Source organism: Zonotrichia albicollis, chromosome 17, assembly GCF_047830755.1.
Source record: "Zonotrichia albicollis isolate bZonAlb1 chromosome 17, bZonAlb1.hap1, whole genome shotgun sequence".
Lineage (NCBI taxonomy): Eukaryota > Metazoa > Chordata > Aves > Passeriformes > Passerellidae > Zonotrichia > Zonotrichia albicollis.
In genome coordinates, this window is record NC_133835.1 from 3,831,053 (window position 1) to 3,847,777 (window position 16,725).

The window sequence follows — 16,725 nt, forward strand, 5'->3', positions numbered from 1 at the left end:
TTGCTGCCATCTTGGAGCCATCCAGGTACTGCCAGGGTGTGGCCTTTGAAGGCACCTCAGTAAACCTCCACTTTATTGCTCTGAACTCCATCCAGCCTCTGTTCCAGCTCCCTGAGGCATCAAACCAGTGCCCAAATCCCTGCACAGTCCTGCAGTGCCACCACCCTCCTGCACTGGAGCTGGGCTTCCAGTGTGCAGTTCCCTGTCTCAGACAGGTCTGAGGTGGATCCAAGACACAGGAGCTGAAGCATCCTGGCTCCCTAGGAGGGCACTGAGTCCCCCTGGGGCTGTCCCTAACCTCCCAGAGGAGCCATGGACACTGGATGCCCCATCCCTGGCAGTGCCCAAGGCCAGGCTGGACAGGGCTTGGGGCAGCCTGGGACAGTGGAAGGTGTCCTTGCCATGGCAGAGGGTGGGATGGGATGGGCTTTAATGTCCCAACCCACGCTGTTCTGGGATTCCATGGTGAACTGTGGCTCACACCAGGAATGGTCCCTGATTTTGGCACCCTGCAGTTTAACCAGTGTGGTGAATTTCAACATCAGAGCCATTGGCTGAGCTCTCCCTCCATCTGCATCTCTAGACTTGCACTGATCCACACCAAATCCCTGCTGTTCTTCCCACCTGTACCCATAAATGAGGAGAAGGTGACCCAGGCAGGGAGAGCAGAAACAAGAGAAGTGATGAATTAAGCCTTTAGATGGCAGAAGTGCAACACTTAGAAATCAAAACTAAATCACTTTGCTTTCAGTAGAGGAAGGGGCACAAATAACCCAACATCAATATCTCACAGCAGCTACAGACTCATGGAATGATTTGCATGGGGAAAGACCCCAGAGACCACTCAGTTCCAACCATTCCACCATGGACACAGAGGTTTAGCATCAAGAGTGATGCCCTGAGCAGCTGGAACAGATGCTAGACGGAGTTCAGAGCAATAAACTGGATATTTATTGAAGTGCCTTCAAAGGCCACACCCTGGCAGTACCTGGATGGCTCCAAGACGGAAGCAAAAGAGAGCTTGGCCACGAGATCTCACATTTTGATAAGTTTTAGTCCATTTGCATACAGGAGTTCACTGCCCAATTAACAGCTTCAAATGATGCAGTTTCATCCTCCTTGCTTGCTTGCCTGCCCTCCTCACGTTGTTGATGCTTTGGGCCTGAAGTTTGCAGAGATTGTCCTTGAGTCTCCAGCTAGGATAGGATTGTTTTGTGAAAAGATCCCAGTAACATTAATACAAGGCTAAAAGCTGCACACCAAAACAGAACAGAAAAACTTAAAACCCAAAGTGTCATGTTTCCAAAGCAGGTCCTGCTGCATCACTCAAACTTCACCCAGAGCTGGGTTTGAATTTCAGGCAAAAACAGCTTGAGGAAGGTTTGTCAGGAGATGCCTACAGGGCAGCAGTGCCCCAGCTTGTTGGAACCCAGGACATCCCTCTGGCTGTCCTGAGCAGCCAAGACCCCTGGAGGGGGCTCAGAGACCCTGGCACAGAGCCCAAAATGCCCCTGTGGTTTTGATTGTGACCCATGGAGCAAATTACCAACCTTAGATGCAGATCTGAAGCCATGACAGTTAAGTAGAATGATAGTGAATTTATCATGGGGTGAAAAAGTAGATTTTGAAGTTTTTTAGAATGGAGGTTCAAGGGGCAAGATGGAGGAATCTGGGCATGTCCAGCCTTTCTCCTTCTTCTTCTTGGCCTCCATCTTCTGCTGTGATGTTGGCACTTTTAGATTGGTTTAGAGCAGAAGCTCACTAACATAAGTGATAGGTATTGGGAAGTAATTGTAAATATTGTATATGTAGTTTTTAGTATAAAGATGTTGCTATAGGGCGCGACACAGTACAATAATACACAACTCCATCAGAAGGGTGAAAGAGCAATTTTATTAAACCAGCCTAGCTTTTATAGTTCCTCCAGATATTGACACCCATCTAGCATACATACAGTGCCCATTGGCCAAAAAAGAGAAACAAAGTTCTCAGTAGACACCCAGAGAGCCACGTCACCCAGCGAGCCAGCGAGAGTCCAAATCTCCCAACTTTCTCCCCTTCTCTGGTCTCCAGGGTAACGACTTGGCATTCCTTCAGCAGAGATATAGGGCTTCTCCTTATCTTCAGGAGGCCCTGCTGGCTCCCAGGGACAGCACAGAATGTCTTTCCCACATAAAGACATAACACCACCCCGGGAGCAGACACAGTGCCTGGACTGTCTTCCTGAATGGATCTCAGCTAGACAGGAGAAAATATTTTATAGATAAAGATCAATAAACAACCTTGAGAGCAAGAACTGAAGAGTTCTGACTCCTTCGAGCAGCAGGCTGAGAAAAGAGACTTTCTAGCCCATCTCGGGGTCACTGTGAGCAGTGAGAGGCCCCGAGACACCAGTTGCCTCACCCACATCCTCACCCACTACCTCAACCCACATCCCCACACCCATCCCGGCCATTTCCAGCCCAGCTCCCGGCAGGAATCGCACAGCAGCGGTGTCAGGCACCACGGCCTCTTCCTGGTGCCACCACCTCATTTCTGTGGGAGCATCACAGCGCTCGTCATCTTTATTTTGGGGTTTGACAGCAGCACCTAAAGCGCTGCCCTGCTCGCTCAGCTCCCTCCTGCCATCAGCGAGTTCCAGCCTCCGGAGAGGTACTACGGGAACCTCCCGCTTCTCTGCGAGCAGTCCCGGTGATAATTCCCGCCGTGAGGGCCCCTCAGCCCGGCCGAGGCGGCAGCGACACCCCAAAATCCACCAGCGCATCCCCGCTCCGTCCGCCAGCCCCGTCCCGCACCGCCCCGGACGCGGCCTCGCCGCGCGGAGCGCTTCCGCCAGCGCGTGCGTCGAGCGCTCGCTGCTCCCATTGGCTGGAGGGGGCGGCGGGGCGGGGCAGAGAGAAGCGGAGACTCCTCCCATTGGCTGGAGTGGGAGGAGGGGTGGGGTCAGAACTGAGGCTGCTGTGAGGGCCCTCGGGAGGGAGCGGGAGGCGAGTCCCGGTGTGGGACGCGGTCCCCGGTGGGGGGCTCGGTGCGGGACGCGGCCATGCGGGCTCCCGGCACGGCCATGCGGCGTTTCCTCGGCCCGCTGCTGTGCCTCCTAGCGCTGCGGCTCCCGGCGGGCAGCGGCGCGGCCGCCCGCGGGCTGGATGTGGCTTCCTACCGGTGAGTACGGAGCGGGCGGTGCGGGGCCCAGGCGGGCCCGGGCTGAGCGCGCCTGTTTGTGCCGCAGGGAGCGGGTGCGGGCCATGTTCTACCACGCCTACGAGCACTACCTGGAGAGCGCCTTCCCTTACGACGAGCTGCGGCCGCTGACGTGCGACGGCCAGGACACCTGGGGCAGGTAAGGGCCGGTCCCGGGGCGCGGTGGGGATGGGCCGCCCCCTCTCTTTGCTGGGTCTCACCTCGCTTCTCTCCTCCGCAGCTTCTCCCTGACTCTGATCGATGCTCTGGACACGCTGCTGGTGAGTAGGAAACAGCCCTGAGTGCCTGCAGCCTGCTCAAGGTCTCTGTGTGCCACCTGTACACCTGGATTGTATGTGGTTGGTGCCAAAAGTGGTTCTTCATTGACCTGAGAACTTGCCATTTCCCTTTGCATCACCCCTTGGGGGGGTGTCAGAGCTCCCTTTTCCTGACAGCCTCTGGTGTAAAGTTCTAAAGTGTATGAAAAAAGATTTTTGAAAGATGGAAGTGTCCGATTTTTAGTAATGTGAAAAGCACCAATCACTTGTTTTTAAATTTTTAAAAGTTCAATAGTAATAAAAATGGTTATAAAAATAGTAATACAATTAGAGTAATAATAATTTGGACAATTTGAATTAGGTCAATATGAGACAATAGAAACAAAGAGTTACGGATGTCTGGGTATTTTTTTCTGGGGAGCACGAGCCCCCTTAACAAAGGATTAACCCTTAAAAGCCACAGCCTGTTGCATATTCATACACTTCATATATGATGCATAAATTCCATTCAAACACAGGATTCTGTCTGGGCAGTGTCAGCTTCTTCCTCTGAATCCTGACAGCGCCTTCGATGCAGAAAGAAGTTGGTTTCTTCTGATAATGGAGCAATAAATTCTTTTTCTCTGAAAGATTCAGGTGTCCTGTGGCTGCTATCTTGCTGCAAGTCCTTTCTTTAAAAAAAGTATCCTACGTAGCATAGTTTCTATTTTAACATTTTTTATAACCAAAAACTGTATTTAACACAGTACTTAAGAGAATTAATACAGCATTACTTTCTAACACAACATATATAATATTCATTTTAATATTTGCTAAAACCCAATCATAAAATACACATTTTTCACAGTAATATCTGTAGTTAATGATGTCACCAAATAGTAAAATCAACTAAAATCAGCCCCAAATATTGAGCTGTTCTTTGTTTTTCCATGAACTCTAAGCCTGATTCTCCATTTCCCTGCAGATCTTGGGAAATGTTTCTGAGTTCCAGCGAGTTGTCAACGTGCTGCAGGAGGGGGTGGACTTCGATATTGATGTCAATGCATCTGTCTTTGAAACAAACATTCGAGGTGAGCTGGGCTTTTCTGGGGGCCTGTGTTGGGTTTCCTTCCTGTACAAATCTCAGAGGAAGTGGCCAGAGGGAATTTGGGATGCAGAGTAAGAGGACCCGTAAACAGAGAGAAAAACCCCAAACAAACGTCACTTCCTTTCAGTTTTTGCACATCCCTTTTTGCTTCCTGTCTCAACACAAGCAGAAGTAGATGTGGCACTTTCAGTATTCTGGTGTGAGGTTTTCAGCTTTGGAATAAATATATTTTCCACTGCAAGCACACAGATTTTATCCTGTCATCTTTTGCTTGCTGTTTTGCGGTAGAGATTATCCATTTCTGGGATTATTCTTTTCTTCAAAATCATAAAGGCTTTTGGAGTCTTGCACCTTGAATGCCTGACTGCTTCAGTGACATCTAGCTAAATAACACAGTGGTTTTTTAAAAACAGTGTTTAATTATACTTATTTTTAAAAACTGTGTTTTTTACAACTGTTAGTTATGCAAAACTGTTAGTTATGCTTTTGTTGTTTGTTCTGCCAAATATTGCTGTGCCAATTTTTGCAGCAGTGTAATTTCAGCCAAAAATTGGTTGTTATGTGACCATAGACTAATATTAGCTAATATAGCTGTATTAGCTATATAAGTAATAGCTAAATATAGCTAATTACTCACAGCTGCTGTCACATGGAAATTCTTGACTGTTCCTAGAAAAAATAAATATATCATAGAATCTGAGAGTGGTTTGGGTGGGAAAGGACATTAAAGATAATTATTCCACCCTCCTGGGGTAGGGACACCTCCCACTGTCCCAGGCTGCTCCAAGCCCTGTCCAGCCTGGCTTTGGGCACTGCCAGGGATCCAGGGGCAGCCACAGCTGCTCTGGGCACCCTGTGCCAGGGCTTCAGCACCTTCACAGAGAGAATTTCTTTCCAATATCCCACCTAACCCTTCCCTCTGGCAGTTTAAAGCCATCACCCCTTATCCTGTCACTCCACACGTTTCTGCTGGCCTGCAAACAAGCAGCAAGAAACAAATCACTCTTTTCTAAAGAATTTTCACTCCTTCCTCCCCACGTGGTGTAATGGATTCTGCTGTGTCCTTGCAGTGGTGGGAGGGCTCCTCTCTGCTCACCTGCTCTCCAGGAAGGCTGGAGTTGAAGTGGAAGCTGGCTGGCCGTGCTCAGGGCCCCTCCTGAGGATGGCTGAGGAAGCAGCTCGCAAACTGCTGCCAGGTGAGCCCCTGTCTGCTGTGTGTCACTGTGCTGGGGAGCAGGAGCTGCCTGTGCTGGGAGATGCACTGCTGGATGAGCCAGCTCAAAAACCAGTCCTGTGGTCCCTGAGCTGCAAGCTCAGTGCTCCAGGTTTAATTTGTGAGGATGATGTTGTTGTATGTGTGCATGCCACGTGCTGTGTGTGCTTCACACATCAGTGTGCTTGTTGCTTGTTGAGGGGGAAATATATTTAATATAAATAATAAATAAAGGTGTGAGACAGCAGCTTGTCAAGACAAGAGGATGCTGCCTCATGTGCTCTTTGTGGGCTGTGTGCCCTCGTGGCATGGCCCTGTTCCCTTGTGTGCATCATGGGCTGATCACAGCCTCACTGTCTGCCCTTTGCTGCCCAGTGTGATCAGTGACCACCTTGCTTGTGCTGTACAAAAATGTGGGGGTGCAATCTGCTGCTCTGGCAAGGTGCAAGAGATGCCCAGGACCTTCCCAGGACTGTCCTGTGGTGTTGTGAGGTCCCCAGGATGAGGTGAGAGATGAGAATTTGACTCTATGTTATCAGAAGGCTGATATATCATATCTATTTTCTTATATTTTCTTATATTTATTTTCCTATATTTATTTTCTTATATTTTCTTATATTTATTTTCTTATATGTATTTTCTTATATTTTCTTATATTTATTTTCTTATATGTATTTTCTTATATTTTCTTATATTTATTTTCTTATATATATATTTTCTTATATTTTCTACTTTCTTATATTTTCTTATATATATTTTTATATTTTCTTATAATTTATTTTCTTATATTTTGTTTTCTTATATTTCCTTATATATATTTTTCTATGCTCTATATTTTCTTATGTATATTTTTATATTTTCTATATTTTCTTATATATATTTTTATCTTTTCTATATTTTCTTATATATATTTTTTCTACACTCTATATTTTCTTATGTATATTTTTCTACGCTCTATATTTTCTTATGTATATTTTTATTTTCTATATTTTCTTATAGATATTTTTATCTTTTCTATATTTTCTTATATATATTTTTCTACGCTCTATATTTTGTTTATTATATTTTATATTTTTATATATTTTAAATATTATATTGTATACTACAACTATATTAGAGAAAGGATACATCAGAAGGCTAAACAAGAATGATCATGAAAGCTCGTGTCTGACTCCTTAGAGTCTGATACAGCTGATGGTGATTGGTCATTAATTAAAAACAATTCACATGGACCCAATCAAAGATGCACTTGTTGGTAAATTGTCTCCAGACAACATTCGCAAATAATTAGATAATTATTGTTTTCATTCTTTTCTGAGGCTTTTCCCAGGAGAAGAAATTCTGGTGAAGGGATTTTTCTGAAAATATCATGCTGACAGTGTGTACCCTCTCTGACCCTCCCAGGACCACACTCAAGTTCTCATTTTGTTCTCTGCAGTTACTCCAGCCTCCCTCCCTGCCCATGTGCAGTGGGATGTGAGGCACATGTTTGATTCAGAGTCTGTAAAACACAACAGAGCATTTCTGTGACCCCAAAATCCTGTATTCCAGCTTTCCAGACCCCAACTGGGATGCCCTATGGCACAGTGAATCTGCTGCATGGAGTAAACCCTGGGGAGACCCCAGTCACCTGCACTGCTGGAATTGGCACCTTTATAGTGGAGTTTGCCACCTTGAGCCACCTCACTGGTGACCCAGTGTTCGAGGACGTTGCCAGGAAGGCTTTGAAAGCTCTGTGGAAAAATCGCTCGGATATTGGGCTGGTGAGTGAGCAAAGGACTGGGGATGTGCTGGGCTGCTTTTTCTTGCTTTGTGGATGCAATTCTAGGCATGAGAAAGCATCAACAGAGAGGAGATGGAGTTGGATAAATACCCACAGTGCTCCTGACTGGGCTGAAGGCTCGTGTTTGCCATTGCTGCTGAACACCTGCAGCATCCACATCCCTGCTTCACTGCAGCAGCCCAACATTCTCCATTGTTCTGGGCCACACCAGATGTGGCTGGGACACAAATGCCAACTGCTGGGAGCTGCAGCTCTTGTGGCAGCAGCTGGAGCAGATTAAATGAAAGGTTTGTCTGATGCCTGGAGGGACAAAGGCCTAGGGAAGAGAACAAGAGTAAAGTGCACTGAGATATTAGCAGCCTGTACAGCTCTGGGGTTCAGGAATACCCAGAGCTGGGAGTATTATCTCTGTGTTCACTGTCTCCTGCTCTTTTCTATTGCTACTTTTTCAAGCTCTGAAGTGTTGGTGTTGTACCAACATAATAAATAAATCTGAAACAGATTTATTTATGCCCTGTGTTTATTGCCACGGAGAAATGTTTCCCTTTGTTTGCTTTGGGATTTGTTTATTTTTGATTTAAACCCCAAATCCTTGATCATTGCTGGCTTTTTTCACAATTGCTGAGAAAGACACGATTGTGTATTTAATCCTCCCATCAGCTGGGTTTGTTCACAGGCTGAAGAGTGCCAGCATATATTTAAATATTAACATGGCAGCTCTTGTGCCTTTGACATTCTTGGCCTCTGTATCTGCACCTCTCCATCCTTCTCTACTCATTTGTAAGATCAGAATTAGGACCAGACATTTCATGTTGAAATTGTGCATTTTTACAGTAGCATTATAAAGTGTTGTTTTAGCCAGTGAAGCGTTGATATTGGAAGCATAAAACGTTTATTAGATAAATAAAATACATTATCAGCATGAAAATTATATTTTCTACAGTTTGCATATAAGCTTAACAGTTGTATTGTCCTGTAATGGAGAAAATGCTGGTTGGAATGGACGTTGTGTATCAGTGACACTGATGGTCTGCAAACAGGAGCAGGATTTCTTGTGTCACTTGAAGCCCCTCTCTCCTTGTCCTTCACCCCTTCCAGGTGGGGAACCACATTGATGTGATCACTGCCAAGTGGGTGGCCCAGGATGCTGGCATTGGGGCAGGGGTGGACTCCTACTTTGAGTACCTGGTTAAAGGAGCCATCCTCCTGCAGGACAAGGAGCTGATGTCCATGTTTTTAGGTGAGTCCTTGTTTTCTGTGGGAAGGAGGAGGTGAAGGATCTCTTGGGGCACATTCAAGCCTGTTCTGAAAGCTTTGCTGTAATTCTTTGGAACAGTCTGTGATAACAGAGTTATCAAAGTGAGCACCCTGGGAAGTCATTGAACATGGCTCAAGTGAAAAAGGGGCTTCTCTCATTCTTAAAAATTAGCTTTTTTTACTTTTTTTTTTTTTTGTTACAGATGGCTTACCTACCCATCTGTTTCTTTACAGAATATAACAAAGCTATCAAGAATTACACCAAGTTTGATGACTGGTACCTGTGGGTTCAGATGTACAAAGGAACAGTATCCATGCCTGTGTTCCAGTCCCTGGAGGCCTATTGGCCAGGCCTGCAGGTAAGAGCTGTCATACCAGCAGCATCTGGTGATTCTCTTCATCTGTCAGGGGCTGGTCTTTAAGAAAAAAGTTACCAATATCATTTCATCTGTGCAGGTTTAAAAGTTTGGTTTGTTCTCTGGTGAAATTTGCAATAGCCTGAGCCTATAGAAGGTGATGTTGAAGAAAATGTTGATTCTTTTCTATAGTCTCCCATTCAGCATGATGGGAGGGCACCTCTGTGGCAGCAAACTCCACTGACAGTGGTCCCATAATCCAAATGGGAATGTGAGGAAAAAGAAACTCACACCTCATTTTCTATCACCTCACAAATGTTTCATTTGTGTGATTATTTTCCCATCAAGTGCTTTGCCTTCTCATCATTCTTGTTTGGGCTGAGACTTTGTTTCCCTAACTAAGAGATTGGATGCTGTGATTGACTGAAGAAACACAGCCTTCCTTAAAAAAACATCAGAGTCTTCATATGATTTCAGGTGTGGGAATGTGATCCACCAGAAAAGCAGCTTTTAATTCTTAGTTGTTCTTAAGGCATCATGCCCAGTATCAGTTACCCCACTCAGACCTGCTGAAATACCCATTTCTGTCACTGGGTATTTCTTTGCCTGGGGCAGTGCTGTTGCATCAGTTCCTGTAGTCATTATGTTTTCTGAAAAATCCCTTAGCCAGGATTTTTCTCCTGACAAGCTGAGAAGCCTCAGAGGAAAAGAAAAACAATAATTATCTGCTGCTGTGGAATGCAAAAGGTGCATCTGTGATTGGTCCATGTTGTTGTTTCTAATTCATGGCCAATCACAGTCAGCAGGCTCAGACTCCCTGAGAGTCACGAGCTTTTGTTATCATTCCATTCCTTCCCTTGGTAACCTTCTGATGAAATCCTTTCTCCTGTTCTTTTAGTATAGTTTTAATATATCATTTTCTTCTAATATAATATATATCATAAAATAATAAATCATCCTTCTAAATCCAGAGTCAAGATTCTCATCTCTTCCCTCATCCTGGGACCCCTGTGAACACCCCCACATTTGGTGACCCTGAGTGAAGAAAAATTCCACGAATTGCTGTGCTGGTTTTTCACTGCCATGTTTGTGTGCTGTTTCCTGTCTCCAGAGCCTGATTGGGGATGTGGACAATGCCATGCGCACCTTCCTCAACTATTACACGGTCTGGAAGCAGTTTGGGGGCCTGCCTGAGTTCTACAACATTCCCCAAGGATACACAGTGGACAAGAGGGAAGGATATCCACTCAGGCCTGGTAAAAAAGCTGAAATTAAAAGGGATATGAACTCTTGCTTTAGCTCTGGTTGGGAGATCAAATGTTAGCAGCACCACAGTTTCCTCCCCAGTTTTGTTCTGACTCAGTTCCTGCCTGGATTTCAGCTGGGATTTCCAGAGTTAAAGCTGCAGATTTTGTTTTCCCCCATTCACAAAGACAGGAAGGAAACAGGAAGCAAACCATAGTGTTACTGTTGAAAGGTGGCCTGGTAATGAATTTTGTTCACAGTGTGGGATTTGACATGTTTAAGTGTTAGGTTGTCTGGCATGGGTGCTTCAGTCATGTGAAATGTTAAAGGGACTGCTTGTGTCCTTTAAATTTGGGAAGTGAAAGTGAGTGTGAATAGACTGTTCCAGTTCTGCATCTAGGAGGGATTCTGTGTTGTCTGTGATACTGTATTTAAATTATCTCTCTTTTTTTCTCATTTTTTACAACTCTGACCAAAAAAACAAAAATTAAACTGATTAGTGGATCCATAAATGTAAATGAGAGTAAAGAACTTCCTTTTGGTCTGAGTGTTCAGGTGACACCCACACTGGACAAATTACCAAAAATACTCATCAGCCCTAACTATCAAAGGTGTTTAAGTATAAAGATCTGTTCCTTTAGTAAGTAAACACAGATGGTGCTTATGTTGTCTGTATAGAGTATTTCCAGTCTATTGTTTAAAAACTCTAGTTTGAGGATTGAATTTCTTGTTTGTAATCCTTTCCAGAAGCATTTTTTGTTAACTTTGACAACTGAGTATTAATCTTTTTGTCTCCTGCTTCTCTCCCACTTGCTGAATGTGGGAGGGAGCATTAGTGACATTTACCTGAGCTAGTTAGGGGGAATTTCTTTGTGGCACATCCTTAGGAAAAGGAAAATCTGTGCTTGGAGCCAGGCAAGCCAGGCTGTTCACCTGATTATGCTGAAGTATTTTTAAATTAGTTCAAGGAATAGCTCATCTTCTGTGTGTGTGGTTTGATAATCTTTGTGCTGGCGATGTTTGGGTGTTCTGCAGAGCTGATTGAGAGCGCGATGTATCTGTACCGTGCCACGAGAGACCCCACACTGCTGGAGCTGGGGAGAGATGCTGTGGAGTCCATAGAGAAAATCAGCAAGGTGGACTGTGGCTTTGCAACTGTGAGTGCTAAATCATCTGCCATGGCAGCTGAAGGGCTGCTAAAAATCAGCTTTCCGAAGGTGTTCTCTTGAGTGATGTTTTGTCATGGATTGAAGCTATCAATTTGGGCAAAACATGACTTTTTTCCAACAAGCCCCTTGTATTTGTCTGTGAAGCTGCTCTGGTAATTGCTGGTCATGTTTCTGGTTGTAGCTTGCTCACAGTGGGCCAAATTCTATCATGGGCTGTTGTCCCAGAGCCCAAAACATGGGAAAGCACCAGAAGCTTCTCCTGCATTTCTAGTAGGTGTTGCAGCTGAGCAGGAGGATTCTTGTGCAGGCTCCTCCTGCCAGGTGTGTGATTTGGCTTTCCCACTATGTCTTGAAAATCTGGACAAACACACGAGAAGTACAGTGAGTGATTTCTATAAAGTTATTTAATAGAGGATTTCAAACATGCTATCAAGCTCTATTTTACAAAAAACTCCTTAAAAATATTGGGAGTAAGTAGGTAAAAGCCTTATGATTTCTTTTTTTTTCTTTAGTGGGGAAATTATGGGAATCTCTTCTCCTTGCCCAGACTGAACTGAGGATGAGTCTAAATGTTAGGAAGAGATTTTTCAGTGTGGGGGTGCTGAGGCCCTGGCACAGGGTGCCCAGAGCAGCTGGGGCTGCCCCTGGATCCCTGGCAGTGCCCAAGGCCAGGCTGGACAGGGCTGGGAGCAGCCTGGGACAGTGGAAGGTGTCCCTGCCATGGCAGGGGTGGAATGAGATGATTTTTAAGGTCTCTTCCAACCCATTCTATAATTAGATACAGGATGAGTTGGTGTCACACTGTGCTGTTTAACTGAAATGAATTCCAAGTTGGTTTTATTTTTCTCCCTAAATTTATACCTTACTGAATTCAATGTAACTGTAACCCACTCTGTTCTCTTGTAGATCAAAGACTTGAGGGACCACAGGCTGGATAACCGCATGGAATCCTTCTTCTTGGCTGAAACAATCAAATACCTGTACCTGCTCTTTGACCCTGACAACTTCATCCACAATGATGGCTCAGACTTTGATGTGGTGGTCACACCCTATGGGGAGTGTGTCCTGAATGCTGGAGGCTACATCTTCAACACTGAGGCCCATCCCATCGACCCTGCTGCCCTGCACTGCTGCAGGAAGCGCAGACAGGAGCAGTGGGAGGTGGAGGACTTGATGAGGGAATTCTACTCACGGAAGAAAACCAAGAAATTCACTTTAAAAAGAGCTCCTGACCATGGTGAAGGGGAAAATGCTAAAGACTCCCAAGATGCCTCTTCAGAGAAAGCTGGAGAGAAGAGAAACTCTAAGAAAAGCTCACACTCCCTCCTGAGCTGCCCCAGTCAATCCTTTAACTCCAAGCTTGCAGTACTGGGACAGGTCTTTCTAGATAACACCTGATCCTCTTTGCATCATCACTTTAAATTATTGAACTTGTTTCAGATTCTGGGAGTATATTTTTATAGTTTCATAATGGAAAGTGTGGTACCTCACAATGTGAATTCTGTTATGAAGTGAAACAACTTCCCTTTAAATTCTGCTACTGCTCCTTTCTAAGCCATGACTCAGATACCAGCTGTTAAAGCTGTTGAGCTGCTGATCTCAAAGCAGTTGGTTGCCTGAATATCAAACAGATGCCCAGGAAAAGAAAGGTCTACATGTTAAATGTACCTTTTTTATTGCATTTTGTGAGTTTTAGAGGCTTACAGAAAGATACTAGCTTTGTTCTATAAATGTGAGCCTGAGTTTCTTGTCATAAGGGGAAGAGGAAGAATTGCTGTAGCTTCACTACAACTCTCTGTGTGCTCCATCTTTTATCTCTGGCCACTTTATAAACATGTAGTTCATGTTGAAAAATTGCTGCCCAGTGGAGAAAAACTATTTATTTTGAGTTGAAAGCACAGTTTTGTTGGGCATGAAGGATGGTATGGGGGGAGAGGAGCACTTGGAACATGGGAAGGTTCTCAGTCCCTCTGTTTCAGATCAGTGTGGGTCAGCACCTCCTGCCTGAAAACCACTTTTGTGAATGTCCAGGTAATGCCTGGACAAAAAACTGAGCTGGAGGGTGGACTTGGAAATGTTTGGTTGGTTCCACAGTGTAGCTAGCTTATCTCTTATTTCCCCATTTCCTTCCTCTTTCTAACTTCCCTTTGGTCCCCCCTTTGGTGTTTCACTGTACCTCAGTGCAGGCACCCAGGGGTGCCCCAGCTGAGCTGAACACGAGCCATGCACAAGGCTTGGGTGCAAGGGGGCTGAGCCCAGGCTGAAACTGCAGCTGTGCCTTGGTGCTGCAGGCAGCTGAACAGATGTTCATGAACCTCTCAGGGTTCAGCTGATTCACACATCCAAACCTTTAAATGCATTATTGGTGTCTTTGCAACAGCTGTGTGCAGTGACCAGGAAAGGAGGAATCAGTGTGGCCAAGGAAGAACCAAAAGCAGGGCAAAAAAGTGGAGTTTCTTCAAGCCTGCTGCAAAGTGAGGAGGCTGGAGCAAGCTACAATTATTTGAGTGGGCTAGAGGTACAGGAGAAATAAATCCCTGTGAGCAGGGAAATACTTAAATACAGCTGGACCAGTGCCCACTCTGCTGCTGTGTGGTTGCCTTGAGAAAGTAAATTTTTTTTGTTGTTTTGACCTGTTCTAATGCTGTAAAGTTAAATAAAATTTGCATTTTACCCTTTGGGGTAGAAATCCTGTTGTAGTTGTGAATGAGCTATGGTAAGAGACACTTGCAGTGCTGGACAGGGATATTGAAAGGAGAGCTTTGGTTGTGTTTCCCATGGCAGCTGGGATAATGCAGGAATTCTGCATTGACAGAGCCCTTGCAGCCCTTCTGAGACAGGAGCACCCAAAACCAAGCATTGTTGGACAATGACAAAGCTCTTGTTAGTGGCTCCTTGTCACCATAGGTTATCTTTTTATTTTCCAGCTGTTCACACCTCACACGCTCTTCGCTGTTTAATCTGCAGAAAACAAACCCCAGGCCTTCTCCAACAGCTTTGCTCTGTGCTGGGTCAGGTCCTGAAACTCGTTATTGTCCTGGCTGTGAGGAAAATAATGGGACAGGGGGTAGATCTCCAGCTCATTAGGTCCCTCCTGCCCAGGGCATTTTGGTACCATCATGCAGGAACTTCCAGCAGCAGAACCAAGGAGCTGTAGGATGGGGAGATGAGGTTGTTCCTCAGCATGGTTGGAGCTGAGAGAACTCATCTGTGCATGGCTACTGCGGGTAATTAGGTGGATCTTGATTAGATTCCCAGATTGTCTGAGTAGGAAAGCACCCAGACAGATGATGGAGTCCAGCTCCAAGTCCATGGCCCAGACAGGAACTGAAACTTTGGTATTATGACCAGCTGAGCTAATCTCAGATTAGTGCTGTGGGCTGGGTGACTCAGAACAACACAGAACAGCCTCAACTGTTCCTTGTTCCAGTGCTGTTCCATCTCACAAAGCCTTTATTTTAACAAAAATGAACTGTGATCAGAGTCCTCCCTGATCTTTTCCTTAAACAGAAAAGGGTGTGGCTGGGCCTCGTTGAAGGAAATAAAGGCATTGGGATGGAAATGGGGTGGGAGACAGAGCTGCGGGTGTTATAGGGTAAAATTCGATAAAGCCATTTAATAATGTATACAAATAATAAAAATAATTGTAAAAATTAATAAAAAAGATATTTTGTGATTGAAAATATGATCCTCGATAGCCACAGTCAGAGACAGCATCAAGCTTGGGTGAACCTCGGACCTCCCTCTGCTCACAAATGCCATCTCCAGGGCTGTTTTACACAGTTTTTTCTGCCTGAGGCTGAGGTGCCCCTATTCTTTTGTCACTCTGCATATGCATGAAGTCTCTTTTCTCTGTGCAGAGCTGGACAATGCTGTTTCTGGGAGTGTTGATGTCGAGTTAGGGGAACCCGGTATTCAGATGTGTGTTCCTGACGACTCTGGTTGTCTTGATTGAAGATACTTATGGTGAAAAACGCCAATCACTTGTTTTTAAAATTTTAAAAGTTTAATAATAATAAAATGGTTATAAAAGCAGTAATACAATTAGAGTAATAATAATTTGGACACTTTGAATTAGGACGATGGGAGACAATAGAGACAAAGAGTTATGGACGTCCGGGTACCTTTTCTGGGCAGCATAAATCCAAAAAGGACCCACGTTAGCAAGGATTAACCCTTAAAAGCAACAGCCTGTTGCATATTCATACACCTCACACATGATGCATAAATTCCATTCAAACACAGGATTCTGTCTGGTCATCATCAACTTCTTCCTCTGAATCCTAACACAGGAAGCACTTTCAATGCGGAAGAAGTTCATTTCTTCTGATAAGAGGGCAATAAATTCTTTTTCTCTGAAAGATTCAGGTGTCCTGTGGCTGCTATTTCGCTGCAAGTCCTTTCTTTTAAAGAAGTATCCTACATAATATCGTTTCTATTTTAACATTTATTTATAATCCAAAACTATATTTAACACACTACATAAGAATTAATACAGCATTACCTTCTAACACAACACATATAATATTCATTTTAATATTTGTGAAAAACCAATCATAAAATAGGCATTTTTCACAGTAATATCTGTAGTTAATGATGTCACCAAATAGTAAAATCAATTAAAATCAGCCCCAAATATTGAGCTGCTCTTTGTTTTTCCATGAACTCTAAGCCTGATTCTCCATTTCCCTGCAGATCTTGGGAAATGTCTCCGAGTTCCAGCGAGTTGTCAACGTGCTGCAGGAGGGGGTGGACTTCGATATTGATGTCAATGCATCTGTCTTTGAAACAAATATTCGAGGTGAGCTGGGGTATTCTGAGGGTCTGTGTTGGGTAAAATACGCATTTTTCACACTTATCAGGTGTTCATCGCTGTTGGGTGTTCCCTGGATAGCCCCGGCAAAGGCCCATCTCCGCACCGTCCTCTCGCTTGCTAGTGAGGCTTTCTTTCCTCGCTGCCATCTGGAATTTCACAATTTCGATGTGCCAATCTCCTGAGTGTCAGCGTTTTCGATTTTTGTTACACATACAATTTTATTAACAACTTTATTTCACCTATATTTCCTAGAAGCATGAATTATCTCACCCCGCACATAACAAGGGGGAGCAGCAGCGCGGCCAGGCCGCGGCTCCCATCGCTCCCTCCCACACGGCGGG

General features: G+C 44.8%; 1 protein-coding gene across 1 annotated transcript; it reads left to right on the forward strand.

The window, feature by feature from the left end:
• The first annotated feature begins 2,920 nt into the window (after nucleotides 1-2,920).
• Nucleotides 2,921-15,114, forward strand: EDEM2 (ER degradation enhancing alpha-mannosidase like protein 2). Its single transcript, XM_074553816.1, has 11 exons — nucleotides 2,921-3,162; nucleotides 3,230-3,340; nucleotides 3,422-3,461; nucleotides 4,423-4,528; nucleotides 5,616-5,741; nucleotides 7,310-7,521; nucleotides 8,640-8,781; nucleotides 9,033-9,157; nucleotides 10,266-10,410; nucleotides 11,435-11,556; nucleotides 12,475-15,114. The coding sequence occupies exons 1-11, from the start codon at nucleotides 3,044-3,046 to the stop codon at nucleotides 12,964-12,966; spliced, it is 1,740 nt and encodes a 579-aa protein (XP_074409917.1). The 5' UTR covers nucleotides 2,921-3,043; the 3' UTR covers nucleotides 12,967-15,114.
• The last annotated feature ends 1,611 nt before the right edge of the window (nucleotides 15,115-16,725 follow it).

Coding starts and splice junctions, on each gene's coding strand:
- EDEM2 (XM_074553816.1), top strand. CDS start 3,044: ATGCGGGCTCCCGGCACGGCCATGCGGCGTTTCCTCGGCCCGCTGCTG. Junction 5,742..7,309: donor AGCTCGCAAACTGCTGCCAG/GTGAGCCCCTGT, acceptor CCTGTATTCCAG/CTTTCCAGACCCCAACTGGG. Junction 8,782..9,032: donor GCTGATGTCCATGTTTTTAG/GTGAGTCCTTGT, acceptor GTTTCTTTACAG/AATATAACAAAGCTATCAAG.